A 13653-nucleotide genomic window follows, 5' to 3' on the forward strand; every position below is an offset into this window, starting at 1 on the left:
CAATTTGAACAGGGCTTTCCAAGCAAGGTGTGTGGCCTGGGAGGAACAATGCGCGCCCTGGGTGGAGGCAATGGGTGCCCTGGGACGTGGCAGTGGAGTGACCCACAGCACAGCACAGCACCCCCAGGCTCTGGGCTACCAACATCCGCGGATGCTGACGTCGGGCAGAGATTTGACTTCTTGCTGCCAGGGCCAGGCTGAGAGGGCACCCATGGCTGGTCCCCGTGGGCAGGGAATGAGGGAGGATTAATTGAGTCTCTGATCTCTGACGGCGAGAGGGGCCGGGAGCAGTGACCCCCCCAGTGTTATGCAACGCCTGTGCTAAATCTTCATGCAGCAGATAAAGACGGTCCCCAAAATACCCTGCCCTGCCTCTGCTGCCCTTCAGCTACTTGGGTTTGGGGTCATGACTGAAGTTTGGGGTCGTCCAGCTCTCCGGTGACAGCAAAGGAGCGTTGAAAAGGCAGAAAGACTGGGACAGAAACCTGTTACCCCCTGGGAAGATGATTTCCTCCCATTGAAGAGTGAGAGCTTTAAAGGGAGCCCTTACAGGATTTTGAAGACACTGAAACTCATGAACTGCTGCGGGCAGAGCCATGGGCTGGAGGAAAGCTAATAGCTGCAAAAACAGTGCAAGGGCCTTTTTTGTCTTGAAGATGCCAGGGGAGCTGGACATCCCCAGCAGAAAAGGAGGGTGATTTTTCATCCTCTCCTGAGAAGATGGGGTTTGTGTCACGGCCATCATTAAACAGCAAGAACAAAGTGGTCTCGCCTTGGAACACCGCCTGCCTGACACCACTGTCTGCTCCACCAGCTTGGAATGTGTCTCATCCTTCTGGCTGGTCCTTCACCTCCCAAAAACCCTTTGAAATCCCCTCCAAGCTGCTTCTCTTCCACCGCCCCTGGCACCGCTGAGGCATCGTGGGCTGCCCACCACTGTCGCACAGCGATTCCCCTCCCTGTCCCTTGGAAATGCCACTGAGGATGCACATCCCCCTGGCTGGCCGTGGCTCCCCGGGGCCGCGGCCGAGGTGCCGTGTCCTGTACATGTAGGGAAGCAGCGAGGCTGTAACCCGAGCTGGGCAGCAATCAGGCAGGACATCCATCCATCGGCAAAGCCCCGCCGCTGCCTGGGCTCAGCATCGCGGCTCTCGCTGCCACCGCGGGGTAAGTAGGGCCGGGAGGGCGGCTCTCCCCGAGCCTGGCATGGCCTTCCTCCCCTTTCCTTCCTCCTGGGGTTGCCAGTCACCTTTAGGGCTCTGCTGACGCCTTAACCCAGGCTGGAGACATGGCACTTCAGAAATGACAGCTTTACCCTGGCACTGCCGTGGAGCCAGGAAAAGTGCCTGGGGATGGTGGGACACGGGCTGGATTTCTCGCCAAGTTGAGCAGTTGTTCATGTTTTCATGGAGCAGGAACGATGGTGGGTTTAAGGTCGGAAAAAGGGTGGAGGGTGCTGATGAGCAGTTGATGGCTCAGCCTTGCTTATATTAAAAAGGAAGTTTTTCACAGAAAGAGTGGTCAAACACTGGAATCATCTACCCAGGGAGGTGGTGGAGTCACCATCCCTCGATGTGTTTAAAAAAAGACTGGATGTGGCACTTGGTGCCATGATCTAGTTGAGGTGTTGGAACATGGGCTGGGCAGGACTCGATGATCTTAAAGGTCTCTTCCAACCTAGAAATTCTGTGATTCTGTGATATCCCACCTCTCCTGGCTGGGAGGGATGTGTGTGTCCTGAGCTGCTTCTCGTGGTCATCCTGCTCCTTTCCGAGCATATTCCCAGCTGGAATGTCACCGTGGGAGATGCCATTGCTGTCCCCACAGCCCCTGGCTCTGGCTGGCAGCTCCATGGCTCCCAACCTGTGTTTGTGCCTTCAGGATAAACATTTCCTGGGCACTGGTGATTTCCCTGGAGTGGGGGGATTGTGTTAGGTGAGAACAACTGAAACTTGTTTCAGTTTTTAATTTTTCGGTGGTCTCTCTCCGTGAGAATCGTGAGGCAAATGAAGGATATTTTGGACAGACTCTCACACTTGGGAATAATGGGATTTGGGAAAGAGGCCTCCACTGGAACCAGGCAAGCAGGAGGTACAGGGTTAGTCCTGCTGGACGAGGATGAATGGATCCAGATCCATCATCTCCTGCCTCTGACCCTGAGGTGTGAGAGGGCTCTTGAAATAATCCGTGCCTGTGATATCCCAGGGATGGCTCCAACCACTGGTGTTACCTTCAGGGTAGGAAGCCCTCAGCACTGCGCCCTCAGCTCGTTTCCGTCTGGTTGGTGACAAAATCCACTTGGAGACATTTGCCCTTTCTGCCTGGCTTTCCTTTTCTTCCCACGGTGGTTTTTAGCAGCTGGATGCTCCCCCTTGGTCAGGGCCAGGGCTGTTGCCTCTCCCCTGAGCCTCTTGGCATGTGCTGGATGGGAACCTGCCATTCCCAATGGAAATCCATGTCCCCGCAGAGGCCCCAGCTGTGGCAGGCAGGAGCATGAATGACCAATTCCAGCCCTGTCATCATCTCCATTTCTCAACCTCCATTCCTGGGAGCTTTGGGGCTGGAGCTGGAGCCCAGCACGTGTCTGGATTTGGGAGCGAGCAGGAGGGACCAGGGCCATGTGATGGAGACACCCCAAGGTCACCAACCCATCCAAGCACATCCTCTGGCCCACACCACCCAGGGATGGCTTTTTTGGGAGGGAGGCCACCACCACAGCCTGGCCAGGGAACAGGACTTGCTTGGGAACCTGTACAGCCCTCTGGCACCTTGGGCACGGCAGGGCTGGGTGGTGTTTCAGTTCTAAGCCCTGGATATCCCCCTGCCATGAGTCCCACCCAGGGGGGCTCCTCTTCACCCTCCAAAGACCCCACTGACCCAGCCCCAGCCATCTCCATCACCAGAGTCCCAACCCCAGCAGCTCCTGGGACACTGTCACCATGGCAGGCCATGGGCACAGGGCATTGCTGCTGCAGAACTTTAATTTGCAGGCCCCTGGGGCTGCTGGGAGCAGAACTCTGACGTCCTGTGGGTCAGATCCTGCCGGGTGCAGGGTCTGGAGCATCAGCAGGCTGGGAAACCTCCCCTCCCCCTCGCTAAATCCCTTCCCAGGCGCAGGACAGTAGGTTACGGGACTCGACCAGAGGTTGGATTTAAGGAGATTACAATTTCTCCCCCAGGATAATCTAGAAATTCAATTAAAACTCTCTGTCTCCTGCCCGGGCTGCAGCAGGGCCGGGGCACCCTGTGCCCTGCAGCCATGGCCGGGGAGCGCTGGGGTCCCCCCGGGCACACACCAGGTAAGGGCTGACCCCCCGGGATCCCTGCCTGGGGAGGAGCTGGGGCTCTGCCCCTTCCCAGGCTGAATTCCTGGGACATTTACACCATCCTCTGAGCCTGGGGGCCTGTGGGGGCCTGCAGGGGGTGTGGGGAGGGGTAAGGGGGCACCCCAGAGGTTTGGGTGAGTCTCATGTGGGCAGGGCAAGCTGGCTGGGTTTGGGGGCATCCTTTGGCAGCCCTGCCAAGGCCTGTGACCCCCTTGCCCCCTGTCCGGGTGTGTGGATGTGAGGGGATGGAAGAACAGCCTGAGATTTCCAGGAGAACGAGACGGGAGTTCAGGACTGGGGGGACAGCAGGGCTGGCTGTGGGTTGGGGTGCCTGTGGGTGCTGTGGCATTGATCCCAGATCACCCTGGCACTGTCCTGCAGCCGGGCAGGGGGACAGCAGCAGGGGTGGATGTAGAGCCCCGGGGCCCTGTCAGTGCTGGGTGTGGGTGCTGGAGCAGGGATGGGAGCTGGAGCAGGGATGGGAGCTGGAACAGGGATGGGAGCTGGAGCAGGGATGGGAGCTGGAGCAGGGATGGGTGCTGGAGCAGGGATGGGTGCTGGAGCAGGGATGGGAGCTGGACCAGGGATGGGTGCTGGAGCAGGGATGGGTGCTGAGGTGGAGCAGGGATGGGTGCTGGAGCAGGGATGGGTGCTGGAGCAGGGATGGGAGCTGGAGCAGGGATGGGAGCTGGAGCAGGGATGGGTGCTGGAACAGGGATGGGAGCTGGAGCAGGGATGGGAGCTGGAACAGGGATGGGTGCTGGAGCAGGGATGGGAGCTGGAGCAGGGATGGGTGCTGGAACAGGGATGGGTGCTGGAGCAGGGATGGGAGCTGGAGCAGGGATGGGTGCTGGAACAGGGATGGGAGCTGGAACAGGGATGGGAGCTGGAGCAGGGATGGGTGCTGAGCTGGAGCAGGGATGGGTGCTGGAGCAGGGATGGGAGCTGGAGCAGGGATGGGAGCTGGAACAGGGATGGGTGCTGAGCTGGAACAGACACAGCTGGACTGGGGTTCTCAGTCCCCACGTCATGGAGTTTGGGGCCAAATGAATGCTCAGTGCAGCCTCTGAAAGGCTCTTTCCCAGGATCTCTCTGAGCCAGGGCACATCCAGCAGGAGTTTTAGGGTGCTTAAGCACCAGCCCATCACCCCACAGAGGCCACCTGGCCCCAGTGGTGACGAAGGCTGCACGTGGCCCTTTTCCTGCTCCCGTACCCGTGGCATCCACACGTGGCTCAGGGGGAGAGGGATGAGCCAGCATCTCTCCAGGCACCCTGGGGAGGGCCTTCCTTGTCCCAAGGGCCTTCCTTGTCCAACGTGCCTCAGTTTCCCTTCTGTATATGCCACCAAGGCTTGCAGACAGTGATTTCTCACCTGCTTGTTGGAAATAGGGAGTTACATGGGTGTTCTGGGCAGGGGTGTGTGCCCGTGGCTGTTTTCCTCCTGTGTCCTTGCCAAAATGGAGCAGTTCTTTCTCATTAGGGATGCACTGTGGTGGGAACCTCTTTCCTGTCCTCCCTATCTGTGGAGTGGAAACAGGGAGCCCTTTATCCTCATTTATTCTTTATATGTCCTGACCTGGCCTGCCTTGTGCTGACCCCTCATTTTTTGGCAGTGCTCAAATACAGGGCATTGTAGGAGGGAGTTATTCAGGCATTGCTGCTGCCCTGGCACGGCTGGGGGAGCCTCCAGCCCCTGAGCTGCCTCCCCTCGGTTTGTGGGTGCCCTCAGTGAGGGGTGGCTTTGTGGGGACGGGGAGAGCAGTGGATATTTGTGCTTTCTCGGCCGCACACAGAGCTGTGTGGCATTGCTGTCCTCCTCGCCGCTGACATTGCTGTGCTGCTGCTGGGCCATGAAGGGCATCGCCGCGGGAGATAGCGGCGTTATCTCCCGGAGCAGGGCAGCGTTATCGCGGCTCGGGGCAGGCAGCAGCGCCCAGTGTGACCCGCTCAGCCATCCCCTCCCTGCCCCTCCGACGGGGCTCCTGCGAACTCATCACCCCAAACTCCTCCGAGCCCCACCTGAGCTGTGCCACACTCCCATGGGAAAGGAAAATCCACGCTGGGAGGGTGCGAGAGGCGGGTGCCAGCCGGAACGCGTCCCCTCCAGAGGAAAGGTGTGATGATAAATGACATTGACACATCCAGCCGGCTCTAACTAATGACTTCCCCGGCACCCAGCGCCTTTTCCCAGCGCGCCGGCCGTCCCGAATATTGTTGTAACATTTAACATCCCCTTTTAAGACAAAAAGTAAAATAAATAAAATTAAGCGTGCAGTTGGCAGATTGCTGGAGATTCTCGGCGGGGATCCGCTCGGCGCTGGGAGCTGGGTTGCTGCAGTTCATGGCAGGAGTTTTTCCTCCCTGGTCAGCTCATCAGCTGGGGCTGTCCTGCCTCCCGAGCCGCGGGGAGCCGGGGCCGCGAGTTCCCGAAACTCGAATTATCAGCCTGGTTTGCTTCATAAACGTTAACGCTGTTTGCTCAGCCCGGGACGCCTGGCCCTGACCCCAGGGGATGGTCCCGCTCCTGCCCCGCACCCAGCGGGGTTTGCCAGAGCTGGAGCTGGGCTGGGATTAACGGGACTGTCAGGGAAGTTTTGATGTTGTTCCTGTGCGGGAAAATTGTGCTGGGCAGGTTTGTGGGACTCCCGGGAAGCAGAAAGGAAGGGGGATGTACCCCAGGATCACCTCTGGCAGCCCCTGGGGCAGTTCTGGCTGTGGGGGATGCCAGGCTGGTGCAGAGGATGCCCTCCGGAGCCGGGGAGATGCTGAGTGACCGCGGGGATGCTGTCCCCGCTGTTCCCCGGTCAGAGCCCGTCCAGCCGCGGCTTTCGTGTGTTTGCATGAGCGCTCTCCCAGCCCGAGCCTCCCGCAGCGGCAGCGTGGGGCTCCAGCCTTCAAAATTAAGCCAAACCAGAAACTCAGCTTTCAGCGAAGTCGAGAAAGTGTATTTCCAAACAAAACTGTGCTAAATAAAGGACGAGCCGCAGGCGGCCGCCTGCTCCGGCACATCCACTTTGCTGCCTTTATTTAGCTGCTTTATTTGTCTCCCCAGGCTGCCGGCCCGGGACAGGGGGGTCTGTCCCACCGGGAGCTCCGGGAAGGGCTCGGGAATGTGGGGTCCCAGATGGAAAAGGGGCTGTGCCACAAGAACGTCCCTGTGCTCAAACCAGGGTCGGCTCCTGGGGTCTGTCCTGGCATCACCCCGCGGCAGTGGGGTCCCTGAAACTCTGTGTGACATGGGAAGGGAAAAGGGGAAAGGGGAAAAGGGGAAAAGGGGAAAGAGGAAAAAGGAAAAAAGGAAAAAGGAAAAAAGGAAAAAAGGAAAAAAGGAAAAAAGGAAAAAAGGAAAAAAGGAAAAAAGGAAAAAAGGAAAAAAGAAAAAAAGGAAAAAGGAAAAGGGAAAAAAGGAAAAAAGGAAAAAAGGAAAAAGGAAAAGGGAAAAAAAGGAAAAAAGGAAAAAAGGAAAAAAGGAAAAAAGGAAAAAGGAAAAAGGAAAAAAGGGAAAAGGAAAAAAAGGAAGGAAAGAAGAGGGAAGGAAGGAAGGAAGGAAGGAAGGAAGGAAGGAAGGAAGGAAGGAAGGAAGGAAGGAAGGAAGGAAGGAAGGAAGGAAGGAAGGAAGGAAGGAAGGAAGGAAGGAAGGAAGGAAGGAAGGAAGGAAGGAAGGAAGGAAGGAAGGAAGGAAGGAAGGAAGGAAGGAAGGAAGGAAGGAAGGAAGGAAGGAAGGAAGGAAGGAAGGAAGGAAGGAAGGAAGGAAGGAAGGAAGGAAGGAAGGAAGGAAGGAAGGAAGGAAGGAAGGAAGGAAGGAAGGAAGGAAGGAAGGAAGGAAGGAAGGAAGGAAGGAAGGAAGGATAAAGGGGTGCAGGGATGGGGATGAGGAGCCTGAGGGTCTCTGGAAGCCCCACCACAGGTGAGGGCAGCTCTGCTGCCTCTGCAGTCACCCGGGCACAGCTCCCCTGCCAGCACAGTTAATCCAGACCCCAGCTAATCCTCTCACAGGTCACTGGGGGCTCATTGCATTTTGTTCACTTCTCAAATGCATCTAGAATTAATTTAAAAAACGCAACTCTAAATTCCTCTTGTGGCAAAAGCATTTGGTGTATTGTCCTGGGGCGAGCCAGAGGGGTGACAGAGGAGCAGCTTTTTCTGGCCCAAAATGCTCAGATCCCATTTAAAAAAAAAAAGAGGAGAAACATTAATGGATGCAGCCAGGATGGACAGGAGGAAAACTCGGGGTGGGAGACCAGGTTGGTGCTGGCCTGACATATCAGCTCTGCAAGGCCACTTTGGTCCTGTTTCAATTCCAGGGACTATAAGATTGTAAATATTTACTATTAATATTAACTGTTTGTGCCTATTTTACTCTCCCCTGTGGCTCCAAGGAGGGAGAGGCTCTCATTCAGTATGTGAGCAATCCCTTGGTCTGCTGAGACGCCAACAAACCACTGTGGCTCTCAAAAACTCAACTTTAGTTGATAAAAATGGTTGTACTTGGATTGCAGCAGGACAAAATGTGTTGTTTGGTATGAGGTGGTGGCACACATGGGTCTGTATCCAGCAGCTGGGAGGTTTGGCCAGGCTTTAGTGCTCCTGCTTGTGGTACAGTGCTTCTGGAGGGTTTCCTGATTCTCAGGCTGGATTTGGGGAGCATTTCAGTAGAAGGCAGTGCAGGGTATCATTGCAATGATGCAGCCCCAGGCAGGCTGTGCCTGGCAATGCTCCCTGGCACTGGCTGGCCCTGGACACTGTGTAATGGAAAGGGTGTGTTTGTCCCAGCGTGTCCCCGGGCACTGGAGCTGATTGCAGGAATCGAGCGCATCGATCGGGCCGGCGGATCCGGCACAGCCTGTCCAGCCCAGCGGCTTCTCTGTGCTCCAGGCACAGCTGGGGTCTCACAGGGGGCTGTCAGCTCTCACAGGGGGCTCTGCACCTGCTCCCCACCCCATGCTGGTGCTCTGTGCAGGTCTCACTACCAGAAAAGTGGTTCCATCCTCAGTGGCATGTCCCACGGCACTAAATAATGGGGTGACCTGTGCCAGGGGGTCGTGTGTGGATAGTTCCTGTGGTGCCATCTCTTTGAGGTGCTTGGGATGTGCCACATGGCTTCTTCACGGTCCTGTCCACTCCCTGATGCAGCCCCATGTGGGGCTGGGGAGGGTCCAGCAGCCTGGCAGAGTGGGTTCCCCCACCATGTGCTCATCTCCACCAGGCTTGGGCCACCTCTCCCATGTCCATGTCACCTCTCTCCCAAGCAAAGCTGAGTGTAGGTCCTTGACCCTGCAGCTGAGCCTTCCAGAAGGGACCAAAACAGCTCCCCATTCCCCAGTGGCAGCTGTTCCTTCATGAGACTTGGCCAGCTAAACCCATCTGTGACCGTGGATGGCTCCATGTCCCAATGGACACGTTGGGAAAGTTGCTCCTCAGGACATCTGCCCTGAGCAAGTACCTTCTCCATCCAGATGCACGTTGGCTGTGTCCTCTCCCATCCCCGGGCAGGGGGACAGAGGTTAAATCCACATCTCCCTGTGCTTTCCCTCGAGCCCAGCAGAGCTGGTGCTCTGAGGTCGGCGCTGGGCTGGGCACCGATCCATCTGGCACGGGCAATGTGAACTGATGGAGCTGCTTCCAGGAGTACCTTTATTGGTATCTGTGTCCCACGGAGAACAGCTCGGCCTTTCTGCTTTCCTCTCTGGTGGCAGAGCTCGTGGGAAAAGTGAAGTGGAGAAACTCTCCAGGTTTTTCATCTGCTGGAGATGTTGAGTGTCCCACAAATGCAGTAAGATTTGTTCACTCGCTTCGTATCATGAAAGAAGAAACTCTAACACCTTCTCCTTTCCTCGGTGTGTTTTTTGAGAGCAGCCCAGCCAAGGAAGGGAGAATTAGAGCAGTGCAGGAGGTTGTCACTCATCAGAACCATTGGCCAAGCAGCCCCTCGGGTCCCTGTGCCATGAGTGGTAACGGCCCTGTCTCTGTTTTCTCATTGCAGAGCCTCTCACAGGATCCACGTGGTGACGTGGCAGCCAAGACGTGGAAGTTTGGGACTTCTCTTCCACCGCAGCAGAATTTGGGGGGTGGGCAGGGGTGGGTCAGGGGGACACTGGGAGTCGCAAGACCCTTCACCTTCACTGTGGGCTTGGCTCAGGGATGACAACGGGCAGAGTCAACCCTTACAGCATCGTGTCCTCCGAGGAAGACGGGCTGAGGTTGACCACCATGCCAGGTATCAACGGCTTTGGCAATGGGAAAATCCACACCAGGAGGAAATGCAGGAACAGGTTTGTAAAGAAGAATGGTCAGTGCAACGTGGAGTTCACCAACATGGACGACAAGCCACAGAGGTACATTGCAGACATGTTCACCACGTGCGTTGACATCCGCTGGAGGTATATGCTCTTGCTCTTTTCACTGGCATTTCTGGTGTCCTGGTTATTGTTTGGGCTGATTTTCTGGCTTATTGCACTCATTCATGGAGACCTAGAAAACCCGGGTGGAGACGATACTTTCAAGCCTTGCGTTCTGCAGGTCAATGGCTTTGTGGCTGCTTTTCTGTTCTCCATCGAGACCCAAACGACGATTGGGTACGGCTTCCGCTGCGTGACCGAGGAGTGTCCGCTCGCCGTCTTCATGGTGGTGGTTCAGTCCATCGTGGGCTGCATAATCGACTCTTTCATGATTGGTGCAATAATGGCAAAAATGGCCAGGCCCAAAAAACGGGCCCAGACATTACTTTTCAGCCATAATGCAGTAGTGGCGATGAGAGATGGAAAACTCTGCCTGATGTGGAGAGTTGGGAACCTACGGAAAAGCCACATAGTAGAAGCCCACGTACGAGCTCAGCTAATTAAGCCCAGGATCACAGAGGAAGGGGAGTACATCCCGCTCGACCAAATAGACATTGACGTGGGGTTTGATAAAGGCTTGGACCGTATTTTCTTGGTGTCTCCCATCACCATTCTCCACGAGATCAATGAGGACAGCCCCTTGTTCGGGATCAGCCGCCAGGACTTGGAGACAGATGACTTTGAGATTGTCGTCATCCTGGAGGGCATGGTGGAGGCCACAGCCATGACGACGCAAGCTCGGAGCTCCTACCTGGCCAGTGAGATACTGTGGGGCCACCGCTTCGAGCCCGTCTTGTTCGAGGAGAAAAACCAGTACAAAGTAGACTATTCCCACTTCCACAAAACCTACGAGGTCCCGTCCACGCCCCGCTGCAGCGCCAAGGACTTGGTGGAGAACAAATTCCTGCTGCCCAGCACCAACTCCTTCTGCTACGAGAACGAGCTGGCCTTCATGAGCCGCGACGAGGAAGAGGAAGACGACGACAGTCGGGGTCTGGAGGACCTCAGCCCTGACAACAGGCACGAGTTCGACAGGCTTCAAGCCACAATAGCGTTGGATCAGCGGTCGTACAGGAGGGAGTCAGAAATATGACTCTTGGTCCTTCCGTTGACTTTTCCAAGGGTATTTTTTTTCCTCCTCTAATCTCTTCCCCTACAACCCGCTCAAATTATGCAGAACAATGCAAGTGCCATAGGAATGCTTGAGAAATTAGTATCGTTCATAGTTTTCAGTTTCATCGCAATAACCACTGAGCGGTCTGCAGAGGGGACGGTGGCAGGCCACGGCGCGTCCCCCGCGCCCAGCGCCCGCGGCAGGGCCCACGGCTCTGGGGGATGGATGGATGGATGGACAGAGGGATGGATGGACAGAAGGAAGGATGAGGAGAGGAGGGTCCGTGGGGCGTGGGAAGGTGCTCGCCCCGCTCGGCCCCGTGGGGCTTTGCTCTCCCCGCGGGGAAAATGCCAGCGTTTTCCCGGAGCCGAGCACTGCGAGATCCAAAAAGAGGAAATATCAGGAAACAAATCTTACTCTCTCTCTTTCTCTCTTTCTTTTCTTTTCCTTTTATTTTTTAACTGAGCGGCGACAACAAAACAATTGCTCCTTCAGCAGGCGGTCTGGTTCAGTTGCACAAGAACAACACTTGAAATAACATGCAACATTAATGTACTTCTTTTTAATTTGGGAAAAAACGGGGGAGGGAGGTGAGAGGGTTTTTAATATTTTCACCGCACCGTTTGGGAGACTGTTTACCAAAATAATAATAATTATTATTATTATTATTATAATTATAACAATAATAATAATATTAAATCTGAAAGAAGTCATTCAGTATTTTTTAAAAATGAACAAGGGAATGAAGAAGCCACCAGGGTTCTTTGAGGGGGTGACTTGTTGGGTAAATGCAAGAGCTAAAAGTTAAGATTGCATCCGATTTTGGGGTGGTTTTTTTGCCACTGGCATGACTTCATGTGCAGATGTAAGTGACTGTAGGTCTGTGACAGTGAAAGAAAGTAGTGGAATTATTGACAAAGGAGGTAATAAGGATAAGCAGGGCTGTGAGAGAAAAAAGCATTGTAAACATGGTAATTAGCCAATTTCTAGAAATGTTGGATTTTGGGGTGGAAATGGGGTCTGGAACTTCAGCTGCTGAAGTGTTGGGTCTCCCCCAACATCTCTGATGGGGAATTCATAAGGTTCACCATAACAGGGACATAACAGTTAAAAGCACAAAAATGAGAGTGGAGAGCTCTCAAGTTTGGGTATTTCCCCACTTTTCTGACCAATTTGGTATTTTTCTTCCTTGAAGAATATTTTCAAATATGAAAATCAATGGGAAAGTCATCTTGTTGGGCTGCATTTCTAGTCCTGGAGCTGTGTCCATGCCAGGCTGGGCCTTATGAATTCCCAACTCACCAGAGAGTGCTGCTTCAGAGGCAGATGTTCTCCCCAAAACTACAGATGCCAGTCGAGAAAATCACCCCATCTTGCGCTTCAGCCCATCCCTGTGTCCCAGCCTCAAGGTGGATTGTGCCTTAGAGATGCGAACTCATCCCGTGTCCCAGCCCTTCTCCACAGCCGCCATCCTGCACCCCCCCTCTTGCTCTGCAGCACCCTCATCCCATCATCCACCGCCTTTCAGGCTGGCCTTGGTGACAACTGCTTCAGCTTTGGCTCTGGCACAAGGCAGAGCACCCCATGCATGGGAAGGGCGCTTCCCCCTGCCCCTGCCCTGCTCCCACAGAGGGAAGGGGTCAGGCAGGTGCAGGTTGTGGGTCCCTTCACCTGGCTGTGCTGCTCGTTGGTGCTCTGGGAGCCAAACTCTGGCTCCGTGCTCCCTGTGGCCATGGGAAAGGCTTTGTACCCTCACGGGCATCCCTCGTCTGACCCTGGGCATGGAGCCCTTGGGGAGGGGTCTCAGCAGAGGGGTCCTCCACAGCATTTTGGCTGGGATGGGCTCCCGGTGCTTTTCCCCCCACAGCCCAAACCAGGGAAGCCAAGTCTTGGGGTCAGGACTTGCTGTGGTGTGGCAGAAACAGGATTTGTCCTGTGTCCCCATCCCCATCTTTTCCTTGCCAAGGGCTCTGGGGAACAGCTGCCCTGAGTGTCCCTGTGCCACCAAGCACCATGGTGGGGACCAGGACGTCATCCCTGCAGAGCTTCTGCCCTCCAGTGTCTGTCACCATCACCCCACACTGCTGCTCTGGTTTTGGCTTCCTCTAAAAACCACTGGGAGAAAACCTTCTCCAGGGGCAGCGCTTCCAGCACTGAGTGCCCCAAATGTGTTGTCCCCACAAGTGGGGACACGTAGGGACGTGCCATTGAGCTCCAGCCATGACATTTATGTTTCTAAGGCAGCGAAGGTGGATGCCATCCCATCTCCAATCCCTTTGCTCCTGGGGGGATGCTTTTACCCCCTGCTTTTTGCACCACAGCATCTGGGGGGTGGGAAGGATGGATGGGGGTGGGGGGCAGAGAGATTTTGTGTGAGCACTACTTATTTATTTTTTTAAAACAAATGCTTTTAAGTGGTTTTAGGTTCTTTTGAATAAATAATAATTATTAAAAAAAATAAAAGGTGCACATCTTGCTGCTGTAGAGTTCTCAGAGGGTTAACTTCTTTATAAATATATATATATATATATATCACAGTAAATATTTGTATAAAAACGAAAGAGAAATAGAGATGTCTTTAAGTAAATTATTGCTTTTAAACAAACTTCTATGATTGTACAGTGTTACCTGGGAGAATAGAATAATATATACAGATGTATTTTTAAACTGCTGTGTAGGAGGAGGATGTGAACTGGGACAGGGAGAGCCTGTGGCTGGCACAGTGAGGGGATTTTGGACCTTCCCTGGCCCCTGTTCACACACCCCCTGCCCCAAGCCCTAGTGAGGGTCTAGCTCTGGTGAGATGTCCTATATCTACTGTATAGTCCTTGTCCTGACCATAGACCACGCCGGTACATAGTGTATAAATATTAT

General features: G+C 54.7%; 1 protein-coding gene across 1 annotated transcript in view; it reads left to right on the top strand.

The window, feature by feature from the left end:
• The window catches only part of LOC131090340 (ATP-sensitive inward rectifier potassium channel 12), a 33251-nt gene extending 20151 nt beyond the window's left edge, over window positions 1-13100 (top strand). The window contains exon 2 of the mRNA XM_058035644.1: window positions 9311-13100. Within this exon, the coding sequence (XP_057891627.1) occupies window positions 9469-10758 (1290 nt within the window). The 5' untranslated portion in view covers window positions 9311-9468 and the 3' untranslated portion in view covers window positions 10759-13100. The remainder of the gene's footprint in view (window positions 1-9310) is intronic.
• Window positions 13101-13653: the final 553 nt, after the last annotated feature.

Source organism: Melospiza georgiana, chromosome 16 (genome assembly GCF_028018845.1).
Source record: "Melospiza georgiana isolate bMelGeo1 chromosome 16, bMelGeo1.pri, whole genome shotgun sequence".
Lineage (NCBI taxonomy): Eukaryota > Metazoa > Chordata > Aves > Passeriformes > Passerellidae > Melospiza > Melospiza georgiana.